The 12,674-nt window shown below is 40.3% G+C and overlaps 1 protein-coding gene and 1 long non-coding RNA gene across 16 annotated transcripts in view; one reads left to right on the forward strand and one right to left on the reverse strand.

Annotated features, from left to right (window-relative positions):
* The window catches only part of LOC115635565, a 53,807-nt gene that overhangs the window by 38,096 nt on the left and 3,037 nt on the right, over positions 1–12,674 (forward strand). The gene's annotated exons all lie outside the window — the stretch shown is intronic.
* Positions 1–12,674, reverse strand: part of SPAG9 (sperm associated antigen 9) — a 104,389-nt gene that overhangs the window by 5,345 nt on the left and 86,370 nt on the right. For 9 of the 15 annotated variants that reach the window (XM_030534500.1, XM_030534498.1, XM_030534504.1 and 6 more), the window contains 6 exons: positions 12,083–12,231; positions 10,433–10,604; positions 9,318–9,431; positions 7,269–7,307; positions 6,201–6,377; positions 609–746 (listed from right to left, as the gene is read on the reverse strand). In XM_030534500.1, coding sequence (XP_030390360.1) covers positions 609–746; positions 6,201–6,377; positions 7,269–7,307; positions 9,318–9,431; positions 10,433–10,604; positions 12,083–12,231 — 789 coding nt within the window. The remainder of the gene's footprint in view (positions 1–608; positions 747–6,200; positions 6,378–7,268; positions 7,308–9,317; positions 9,432–10,432; positions 10,605–12,082; positions 12,232–12,674) is intronic. The other 6 variants (XM_030534507.1, XM_030534502.1, XM_030534501.1 and 3 more) reach the window with 2 other exon arrangements.

The following is a 12,674-nucleotide window of genomic DNA, read 5'->3' on the forward strand; positions in this document are numbered from 1 at the left end:
GCTTAAAAACGGGGTTTGAATGAATATTTGTATGCAGACTGCATTAGTCTTGACAAAGACTTAGCTAAAATCTTTTCACTTTATCCATCTCTCCTCTACTTTACGACAGCCTGAGTTCAAATGCATCACTGACTTATTTGCCTAATAAAAAATAGGAAGACATCTGCCACTCCCAAAATAAAGTGCTTGTCCTAGTTTAGGTAGTGTAGCTGTGAAACAGCTGTTCGGTTTTATCCCAAAGGTGGCTGCATTTCAGAAGTAGGTGAGTGAAAAGATTCCGAGATAATATATGAACTACAGTGTATCTAAATGTACGAAAGCATTCTGAAATCCTTCTGGATGAATAGTATTAAGACTAATATAACTCATTTTCACAAAGAACACGGTTACAGTTTCAATTAAGTCTTATATTAAATGCATACAGCACTAATATTTGTCCAAATTTAGATACCAAAAACTTTCATAAATTACTGTCCCCTTCCTTAGAAGCCTCGTAACAGATTTAGCTTTTAAATAGGAAAATAATCAAGTCATTAACTCTATCATAAAGCACTTTTACTGCATTATACAAAGGTAATGAAAACATTTTGCAAGATCCAACTTCTTACCCATCCTGAAGTCAATATATCCCTCTCCTCCACTTATCACCAACATAGATTTTAAGGGAGTTTGGCTGAAGAATTCTTGGGCAGATTTATCACCTGATAGTTCTGCTCCACCACTACTGGCTGGGCAAACAACTTGACCTGTATTTCAGAAAAAAACCACCATTGTTTATTCGGTACCTTGAATATGAAATCTCTTCAAACCAACTGATTAGAGACTAACAGCGCAGTGGCTTTGCTAGGCGTATTTTATGGCCAACCATGCATTCAGCTACTTGCAGCTTTGATGCGAGAAGCCATTGGCAAGAGACAGAATGCTGGCCATGCTAAGATTATTTCCTCTTTAAAGAGATGTGAGAAATAAAGGTTACTTACCCGTAACTGGAGGCTCTTTGAGATGAGTGGCCCCTATCTGTGTTTTGTATGTGTGTACACTATGTGCCTAAGATTGGAAAATCTTGCAAGTAGTGTCTGTTGATCCATGCCTGTGCCCTGGAGCTCCTCATACTCAACACTCAGGGTATAAGGGGAGGAGCGGATGGACTGCCTCTCCGGTTACTTCTCTACCGCGAATCCTGTCATGATCTAAAGCAGAGGAGGAGGGCAGGTAGTGAAATACAGATAGGGACCATACATCTCAAAGAACCTCCAGTTACAAATAAGTAACCTCCATTTCTTGGAGTGCTGGTCTCTCTCTGTATTTCACACATGTGACAGGTAAGAGGTAGTCAAATAGGAGGGGGTGCAGATGTCTGTAATACTGCCATTCCAAAGGCTGCATCTTCAGAAGAGGCTTGGACTAAAGTGTAATGAAGGTGTGGCTGGAACTCCTAGCTGTTGCCTTACAAGGTGTCCAGCATAGATATTTCTTGAAGAGATACCACTGAGGTTGCCTGTGCTCTAGTGGAATGGGCACTCACCTCATCCAGGGAAGGGAGATGTGCTGATATCAAAGGAGCATACAAACAAAAATCCACTTAGTCTCTGAGCAGATATCACTTGTTGGCATTCTTGCTCTGTTACAGCAAGTGTCTTGGCATTTTTCTAATTGATTTTGTACTCTGCAGGTAGAACACTTTGCAAAGAATACTGGTAAGTTAATTGATTGATTTATATGCAACTCTGAAATTACTTTACTAATGAATTTCGAGTGGAGACGAATGGATACCTTTTCTTTATGAAAAGTAGCGTATAGTAGGTCAGCCAGAAGTGCCTACAGCTTGCTCACTCTCTTGGCTGACATGATGGTGACAAGGAAGACAACCTTCATGGATAGGTGGGACATAGAGCACGTGTCCAGTGATTCAAAAGGTGGCCTTGTAAGCAGTGAAAATATAAAGATTGAGATCCCTTTGCAGTGCTAGCTTCACTACTGGTGGGAAGGTCCTAGTGAGACCCTTCAGGAATCTGGTTATCAGGTGGGTAAGGATAGATTAGCCCTCTACTTGAGTATGGAAGACATTGACTGGTCCAAGATGGACCTGCAGGAGCGAAAGAATAGGTCCAACTTTGTGAGAGCAAGAAGGTAATCTAGAATAGCAGGAATACCTGCTGTTTCTGGAGATAATTGATTTTGTTGCACTCAAGTAGAGAAACGCCTCCATTTACCTAGATAGCATTTTCTGGTGGAGAATTTTCTGCTGTGGTTGAGAATGATTTGAATGGTCTCTAATGTGAACACTCCAAGTCTCTCACCCATCCAAATACCAGGCCACATGGCAAAGAGAGGACATCTAATCCTGCCATTCACTTGAGTTAGCAGATCTGGGAAGGGTCATACACGATGGCTGATATGTGCAGGAGGATCCAGGAAACCAGAAATACCTGGGCCAGTTAGCGCTTAGTTGTGATGAATCTTCTACAGAACCTGTTGCAGCAGTGGAATGGGAGGAAAAAAGTGTACCTCAGGTGGTCTGTCTGGGATAGTAGAAGGGCACCACTCTTGGGAGTCCGAACTTAGTGGCTGCTCTGGAGCAAAACATGTTGGATTGCTTGTTTGTCTGGGAGGCAAATTGGTCCCAAGATGGCATTCCCCACTAAGTGATGATTTCATTTAGCATTGAACTGTGTATCTCCCATGTGTGGTCGGTGGATAAGTGCTTGCTGAGATTGTCCACCTGAGTTTTGTGCACCCAGGAGGTATGCCACTGAGTGTGATGTGATTCCAGAGGATCAATCTATGCACAGAAGAAGAGAGATTTCATCCCTCCTTATTTGTTTATACAGAAGAGAGTCATCAAGTTGTCTGACATTATCCGGACATGTCGGCATCGGATACGTAGGAGGAATGCATTGCAGGCTGTCTGGCTGCTCTTAGCTCCAGGAGACTGATAGGCATTCTGGCCTCTGACGGTGTCAACGCACCTTGTGTCATGTGGTCACCCATATGGGCTCCCTAGCCTATGAGGGATGCCTCCTTGATTGTGTCAGATGTGGGAGGAAGGAAAGGGACTCCAGCACACACTTGCTCTGGGTTCATCCACCAGGCGAGGGAAGCCCTGACATTGGTGGGGACTGTCACTTTGGTATTCATATTGTCTGTCAAGTAAAAATACCAAAGCCAGGCCATTAGGCAATGGAGATGAAACCTGTCAAACAGCATTATGCAAGTGTAAGAAGAGACCACGTTGCCTAGTAGGGAAAGACAGATCTTGACAGTAGTTAGAGGTCTGTGAGTGATGTCTTATCAGGCTGCTCATGGCCTCAAATCTCTCCATAAGGAGGCATGCCCTTGCTGAGGTCAAGGCTAGGGTTGCTCCTATTAAGTCTATGGTCTGAGAGTCAGTAAACTTCTCCATGTTCATGCAGATTCCCAAAGATGCCAGGAGGCAAAGCAAAGATGAACTTTGCAGCTGGATCTTCCTGTTCGGAAGATGGTGTAGCAGTTTTGTCTCATATGTGCCACCTCCACTGAGAAGACCTTTGTGAAGACCCTGAGTGCTGTTGCCAAACAGAACAGGAGTACCTGGAACTGGTCGTGTTCCTGTCCTACTAAAAATCTGAGAAATCTTCTGTGCCATGGGTGAACATTCACATGAAAGTAATCTTTCATACCGAAAGCCACAAACTATGTGTCTTCTTCCAGAGATGAAATTATCAGTGCCAACATAACTATGCAGAATTTGCAAATAAAAGTATTTAGTTGATGCAAGTCAAGAATGGGCCTCTATCCCTTCTTGGAAACGATGAAATGTGAAGAGTAGAACTCTTTCCCTTGATGCTGAGATGGCACTTGCTCTATAGCTCCTCACTTGAAAAGAGTGTCCACCTCTTGTCAAAATATCAGATCCAGTTGATGAAACAGTCAGATCCAGTTCCATCTGTGGTACTGTTGATGCTGGCAGATGGAGACACCAGCTTGTGGACAGAGCAGGAGGTGGATTCCTTTTCTGGTGCTGAAATGTCTCTCGGAAGGACTGGAGCTGAAAGCAAAGCAGATTGTGGCTATGAGAGGACGAAGATATCCTCCAGGGAGGCTAACTCTCAGTCCATCCGGAGCATGAGGGATCCCAGTAGTCAGTACTGTCAGAACAGGCACATCCACAGGCTCAGTAGTTGGTGGGTCCTTATGAGACTGGGCTGGTACCATTGGAGGAGACGAGTCCCATCTGGAGCTCTTGGCCAGTGCTGGTGATGCCTATTTTTTGGCTTACTAGCTGGTACTGAATTGGTACCATTGGATCCTTGCAGTCAGGAGGATTAAGTGGATCAAAGTCTTCAGGATCTGAGTGTGAGAACTCACCCAATTCGGAAGGAGTCAGGAGAGATCCTCTCTCTTGGGAGCAGATCTGAAAGGGATCTGTTTCTGTGTCAGTATCCACTACTCTCATGAGAAGCCCAAGACAATAGGCCTTTTGTTTTATCAGATCTGGCCTCTGCTGCAGAGCTCGTGCCCAGAGCGGAGATGCTTGAGGGCTGAGGCCATGTATTGGGGGGTCCTCCCCAGCCTGGTCTGACTGGGGTCTCACGGCTTTCTACATAAGATACTTGCTCTCATCTTACTTGGGCCTAGGGAGAGAGAGAGAGCAGCCGATACTGCACTTGGAGGCGATATGGGCCTCCTCAAGGCAGCAAAGACAGCACTGGTGGTCATCACTGGCCGACAAGGAGCAAGGCACAGAAAATAATTCTTGAACCCCAGAACTCTGGGCATAGTCCTTCCTGTAAGGAGGGAAATGGAGAGGAAAACTATTTTACACTACTTATAAAAAGACTACCAAAACCACTAAAATCTATATGCCACTATATTTACAGAAAAAATCCTGCAAAGTTAGCTTCAAAGACACAAAATTCCAACTCAGGCCATGAGGCAATAAGAAGGAACTGGAGAGGCGGTCAAGTTTGCACCTGCCTTTATACCCTCAGTACTGGCATGGCGGGCTCCAGGGTGCAGGTGTGGACCAAGAGACACTACTTGCAAGATTTTCTGGTCTCATGTGCACATGTACCCATCTGTGGAAGACACATAGGGACCAGTGCTTGTAGAATTTCAGCTTCCAACTGAACAGTCCAATTGGACAGACAGAAAAAGACCTCTGTTTAACAGCCCACATGTCAACTCATGCCTGCTGCTCCCTGACTGGTAGAGCTATAATGCTGATAGTAAACTTGTTGCTGAATAGGAGGAGAGAAATGGTCAAGGCAAACTGGAATACCAGTGAATAAATAGTCTCTTTCTAAGGAACATCTAATCCAGACAGGTTCAGTTTCTCATGTAAGGTTTGAAGCAAAACATGGGTAGAGTATATTTGCATATATCTTGTGTTTTAACCCCTCATGTTTTAGGGACAAGAAAAATTGATATAGGTTACTTGAATTTACGTAGCAATCATTTGTTTATTGTAAATTAAAGAATGCAACAAGTCTAGTCTGGTTACTTGACATTGAAATGTACTGAAACGGAATTAGCTTTACAACATTTAAATCCACTTTCAATGGAGGCTTTAGAAAAGAGCAGAGCAATTGCAATTCTTTACATATCATCAAAGCACCATCATCTTTTGAAGCAAATAATCTAACTTCTGCCTTTCTGGGGCCAACTCGTCTGTGTGCATGCACATTCAATAAGGGCATGCATCTGGCATTCTAGTTTTTTTAAAAAGTGGCTTGGCATTTTTAACCGAGATTCTTTTACAACAAGGTTATTTGCTATCAGTTGTGCTTCATTCATACAGAATGTTCCTTGATGACATGAACTGGGCTACCTAATGCCAAATTCTTACATTACAGCTGAAATCATCTAGTTTTCATTTCACTACCTTTTTAACAGCGAAGTGCTCAACTCCTCCCTTCTTCACCACTGCATGGCATCTCTTCCCAGATGAAAGCAAAGCATTTTCTCCGCTTCCGCCCAGACCATTCTCGTACCATTAAACAGAGTGGATCTTTCTGAACTGAAATGCTGACCCACTGTCTCAGAAGCAAGGAGGTCTCCCTCCAAAGGCACAATGGTTTGAAGTCTAGAATCCTAACTCCATTTCTGAACATGGGGTTTTCCCCTCACATTGGCTCCACCTGTCTCAACACTGCATCCACGGAGCAGAGATCTAAAAAAGGCAAAACCCCGCATTTTAAAAACAGGAATACAGAGCTTACCAGGTACTGCGACAAAGAATTTAACAGCATCACGGTGCCCATGGAAGCAAAGCTGTGCATGTGCCATTGAACAATATGGTATGAATGTTCCAGGAGTCACTTTATCACTGTTTTCATCCCCATATACACGTATAACACTCCCAGGACGGTTTCCAGAGCCTGCTGCTGTTTTATTCGCTGTAAAAGAAAAGAACAAAAATGTTTTCCACTTGAAATTTCAGTTTGTAGAAGTAGTTATTTGTTAAGTAACCTTATAGTACTATCTAAAAGCTAAAGCCAATTCAGATAAAATGGAACAGAAGGGCAGAAATGCCAATTCAGGACAGAGCTGGAAAGAAAAAATAAGACTGCATGCTTGGTTATTTGAAGTACATCACAAAATGGAGTAGGATTCTTATTCGTCTAGCATAATTGTTTTAAGATTTTTTTTTTTAAAAACACTAAATTCATGAGGGAAAAATAGCTTTGATATATAATACAGCTAACTGATGTCTCAATGAACAAATCCTAAAACATTCAAATGTATAACTAAATTAAAATGTTAAAGGAAGATTTCCTTAGAATCTGTGATTATAGGGTATCCCATTGCCAGCACAAACTCCACCAAAAATAGTCAGCTGTGGGCATAAAGGAGCTACACCATTATAAACACTGTTTAGTTTTTGCTGGGATGATTTAAAATCCACTGACAGAAAAGTGCTTCTTATTCATGCTAGACAGACAAGCCATCACCATTCCAAAGACTATCAAAGGAGTGAAAGAAATGTGATTTGTAATGAGACAAAGTCAACGATGTGGATTAATGACAAAGTTATGAGATATGGTATCAAATTATTTGCTGGAAGAAAAACAAAGTCTGTATGAAAGTTCAGCTGCAACACAGGATGATATACTAAACTGCTGAGCAGATTGGTGGCCATTTAGCAAACATAAAACTGCTGCAATGCAGTAACTGAGTGGAAAAACATTGAGAAACATACAAAGGGTCAATCTATAGAAGTGGGAAACAGCCTCAAAGTGGCTATTAGAAGCCTGAAAATAAGATTTTTGTTCAGGATCTGCACTTACCCCTCAGCCCCAGTAAACGTCCCTGGTGGAGGATTACAGCTAAAGTGAGAAAGGAGGAAAGGGGAAATGGATAGGTATGACAGTAGAGGATAAGGATTAATGAGAACCTGCCACTCTCATATTTGAGTATTTGATAAGACAGAGTTTTAGATTTTAGCTCCTAACTTAAGTTAAAAAACCTAGTTAATTAAAGAAGATTCAATAAAAGTAATCAAGAACAATATCTTGTTATACGGTTTCAGGATAAATTGTCAACAAAGGCCATGTCACTTTAATGGGATATTTTTGTTACTGTTAAGTTATATAATTAAATAGTAAAGTTTCCCCTTTCTCTCTCTTCTTAAATGGACACTATCAAAACTGATGGGCAAAACAATGTATAATATAATTAAACAATGTTTTAATATTTCTTCCTCACCCTGAAAAATCCATCAGCTCTAGAAAGTGACTACTATGCACTAGATAAGATGTCCAGCTCATCAACTCACCAACAGACCAAGGGGGATGAGTTTGTTTGTAGTTGTGCATGCATGCAAGCTATGTGGTCTGTTCTCGTAATCATGAACGTTTACAGTGGCAGGGTACTGAAATTTACAAAATCCTGCCTACTCATAAGTACAATGCAGGGAGAGAAGCATAATTGTGTCCATGAACCAGAACATTAACAGACCTAAAATTAAGCTTACCAGCATTGATAGGGTCCTTTTTTAAGTTCACAGTATTCAAATAGGAAAATCCCCACCAAACTTTTAAAAAACTGACTTTGCTACAAACTAAATGCAACTATTTATTTTTTGGAAGCATGATTTAACTATTTATGTCTTTGCTCAATACACCCATGCAATGCAAAAACAAACATTTATTTAATGGATGATCAATGTAATGGAATAGTATGAGAAACATAATGCATGTGCTATCAACAAAGGAATTGAAACAAGAAGATTTACCACCAGCAAATTTAGAAGAAAGGTCTTCCTCAGGATTGATTTACAGTCAAACCTTAAAAACCTTATACAGTAGGATGTTTAACATCACAATTAATACTATAATTAAAGTTCCCATCTTTTCCTTTCAGAAACTTTTGTTCAAGCATTTTCTGTTATTAAAAGCTTTGATCCAAATTTCATCAATGAAGTCTCTGGCAGGGAGCTTTTTTTTTTAATCAAAATTTTAGGGAATGAATTTAAACAGATGTTTGGGATTCGTTCATAGCATTTAAGACTTGCTTCTGTTTGAATTAACAGTGGTTTATTTCTTGGGGGGTGGGGGAGGAAGAGGAGAGGAGAGGAGGTTGTCAGTTCTATTAGCCTTTATAAAGGCTAACTGCTTTTCCTAGAATGCAAGTATTTCATTTTTAAATGTACCACCAGCATACAGCAAAAGTTCACAACATTTTTTTTTTTAAAGCATACAGACTTTTTGAATACCGGTGGCTGAATTTTACCCACCAACTGAACTCCTCTATTTGAAGAATGTGGTTACAACTCATATGCCCTTGCGCAACGCCTTGAAAAGCAGCTCAGTTTCTCTGCCTGTCTAGTTGTAGACACCAAGGACATTATCGATTGTGTGATGGATTCTGAGAAAACAAGGCCATTTCAAATTGTGCTAACTATAACCTTACATCAAAATAAGTTTTAAAATGTGAATTTAGAGCTCAAGGGAAGTGCCAAATTGTCATGATCGGGAAGTTGAAATCCTCTATTCGCAAGCGATGCATCACAGGCAGTGCTATCAAACTAACAGATCACTGCCAATATCCCTACATGCTTTAAGGGTACAAGTCCCAGTATCCATCCAATCCACGGCATTCCAGAGGTGCCTTTTGAGATGAAGTGTTTTATATGGAGAGATGTCTGCTACCAATCCATTTTACGCAGGCTAAATAGCCCTCAGACTAACCTAGAGCAGATTCAAACCTGGAGATGAGTGTATCTATATCCTTTACCAAACCCATGGATGACGCTTCATATTTTAGTCTTATTGCTATAGTAGTTTCATTGACTTTTTTGGTATTCAGCTACAGACATTCATTCACATTTTACTTACTTTCTGTTAATGGAATGGAGATGATGACACCATTTCCTGTCCCCACCCACAAACGATTACAAGACACCATAAGAGCTGTGATTCTCACAAATGAGAATCCTAGTTTTCCAGTACCTAAAAAAAAAGTGCTTCAGTAAAAATTCTGGGCACCAATAATAATCATCTGGATTTCTAGAGAGCTCAGAACATTTTATAACATCAACATCCACGTGAGATGGTGGAATGTTCCCTTTTACACAGAACCAAGGCATAATGGTTGTGTCCAGAGTCACAATCTAGAGTGGGAACTCATGTGGACCAATTTTCAGGCCTGTTCTCTAGTCTAATCTTGATTCTGTAAGGAATAAAATACTATACTTATATAAACAGTTAATTTTAAAGAATGTTATGATTTTTTCATGCTGCACATTACAGTAAAATGCTTCTGGGATTACAAGGCAGAGGGATTTAACTTAAAGACAAGTTCAAAGAGCTCTGACACCATATTTTTCCTGGCTAGTTAAGAAACACAATATTGTTTCTTCTTTAAAAAAAATTATACAGAAATAAATCTCAAGACACTAATTTTAATTAGAGCTATCTCAGAAAAAACAAAATGCAACATCAGAAAACAGGTATTCAGTTTTACAAGAAGCAAATTATGTGAGGTTTTGCTTCAGTATTCTCCCCATATAAGTGCAAGACAACTTTTCTAGGCAACCTACAGCATCCTCCCACATTTACAGTCTGCAAAACTGAGGCCCAGTTCCAAACAAAAGTTGAAGGGAACTAGGAAGGAAAAATCTCAAAGGCTTCATACACTTCTTCCCACTACCCTCTATTCTTCCAAAATAGTTCTGAATTCCTAATGGCTGTCCACAGTGTTCATAAAATCAGGAGACTGAACCAAAAGGACCATGATTCTCTGTAGCCAGTATTAGACAGTTTGACTTCGACAGTAGAATCAGATGTGTTGGGGAAATTAAATTCCATGCCATTATAGGCTTTTGATGTCTTGCTTTAAGTTTCTTCTTTGGTTGAGACAAGCTGTTTGACCCATGGTAGATAAAAAAAGATCTAAGTAGCAACAGGAACAAAACACACTATGGTTAATTTTATTACAGTCAGCAACTTACCTAGCATTTTGCTTACATAGGGTTCAATGTCCACATCTTGTAGATGCTGATGTGTGTGCGCGTGATAGAGTCGGAGTGTGGAATCCAAACGAATAGAGACCCACACCCCATCACCCACCCAGGCCAGCTGTCTCACTTGGCTCTCTTTCCTTGGGTGTGCATCAAACGATTTCTATGGAAGATTGTACTTTGAATTAGATAAGTCAAGACAAAGACAAGATGATCTCTCTTCTCAGCCAGATCTTATACATATTGGTAACTTTTCCCATAAACTGTCTACTAACCTTGCCTTGAGTGTTTTGTCAAGGCATGGCATAGCATTGCCTCACAACATACATCTCTACAGTCATTTGCTATGACATCCCCATTTATGAGCCATTATGATCTACCAATCCTTCTATATAGAGAGCGAGAAAGAGTGAGACAGAGAGAGATCATATATATTTATATTTTTGTTATTAGGTTCACTGGTACAGTTTGAGACTTTTGCCTAAAAAGTATTTGGCTCTTTCCACTGCTATCCTGACCTCTTGCGTACAATTAAATATAACATACCAAATAATCCTGGAGCTACAAGATGCATGCCAAACCTCAACAATAAGCATTGGAATGAGGCTGCATCAATCCTTCCTATTCTTCACTTCCTTTTCCCATATATTGCCTAATAGATTACGAAATGCTCTGAGCAAGGATCTTGGCCAACATTTCCAGAGTGATTAGTGATTTTCGGAGCCCAGCTTGAGACACTTTAAAGAAATCTGCTTTTCCAGAGATGCTGAGCACTCAGCCTCTAAAAATCAAGACCCTTTAATGTGTTCTCAAGTTAGGCACCCAAAAACTAAAATGCCTAAAATCCCTAGTCACTTATGTTGGCTATTTCCTGTATATGAAACATGCCATGTACCTGTAGGGCACTGCAGAAACAACAGCTTAGATCTCTAGGTAAATTTTAAGTTTGCTCAAAGTGGAGGGCAAATGCTCTCCTAGTACTACAAGTTAAAAAAATCCATCCCCTAGAAATAGAAGTATGGAAAGCCAAATCCTAGAAGAGGCTGCTGGTGGAGGGGGAAAGACCACAAAGTTCAGTGTGTTGTGCGCGCCCCCTCTAGCCATTGCAGCAGCTGGTTGGTTACCAGGTTTTATTTCACAGGATCTGTTCAGGGAGAGGAAGTGTTGGTGATGCAGATTCCACAAAAATTGATGTACACCTTCACCCTGATTAACACAAATTCAGATATAACATGGTAAAGCAGTACTCGGGTGGAGGGATGGGTGCACGCTCCAGCGGATCAAAGCAAGTTCAATATAATGCGGTTTCACCTATAACGCGGTAAGATTTTTTGGCTCCTGAGGACAGCATTATATCGGGGTAGAGGTGTATTAAATTTAATCACTTTTATAAACAGATGTGGGATACTCAAAGCAAAAAAGCTGCTTTTTAAAAACCATAATGTGAAATATTATTCTTGAATTTTAGAAGATATTTGACTAATTTCTCTCCAAAATGATAATTTGTTAATGATGGCCTGTTTTTGTGCTGATGAACAGTGTCTTCTTAGAATTCATGGATAGGGAAGGGGGGGTGGTGTTTAGACAAAGACAATGGCAAAAAATTAATTATACTTCAACTAAACACTGTTTTTAACTTGCCTCTATTTTCATGGCCTTTGGTTGAACAACATAGATTTTGTTCCTGTAGCCACACCAGACTTTATCATGTACAACAGTCATGCATCGGATGGAGTGATGAGGTCGGCCCAGGTCTAAGAGGTGATAGTTTGTCAAGTCCCACTGACCATCTTTAAAAACAAACCGGAATAATTCACAGAGGTTAAGATAATTTGCAGAAGTTAATTTGCATGCCTATTTGCTTTTAAAATGGTACATCTCTACTTTTAGAAGAGTAAAAACAATGAGGAGTCCTTGCGGCACCTTAGAGACTAACGAATTTATTTGGGCATAAACTTTCGTGGGCTAAAATCCACTTCATCTGAAACCTTTTAGAAGAGTGTTAGACTCATTTAAAAAGTCAATTCAAATTCAGGGTTATACTTTCCCATTAAATTGAAACAACAATTAAGTGTGGGACTGTTGTCTAAGGAAATAAGCACAATTTTTGTTCCTTCAGAATGTGATTGTACATAGTGACTCAGTGAAAGTATGCCAAAGCATTTAAAAAAGCAGTCAGTTACCGCTAAATGCATTTGCTTGGATTGGCATATAACAGGTACAATGAGCAACA

The sequence above is a fragment of the Gopherus evgoodei genome, chromosome 15, assembly GCF_007399415.2.
Source record: "Gopherus evgoodei ecotype Sinaloan lineage chromosome 15, rGopEvg1_v1.p, whole genome shotgun sequence".
Classification (NCBI taxonomy): Eukaryota; Metazoa; Chordata; order Testudines; family Testudinidae; genus Gopherus; species Gopherus evgoodei.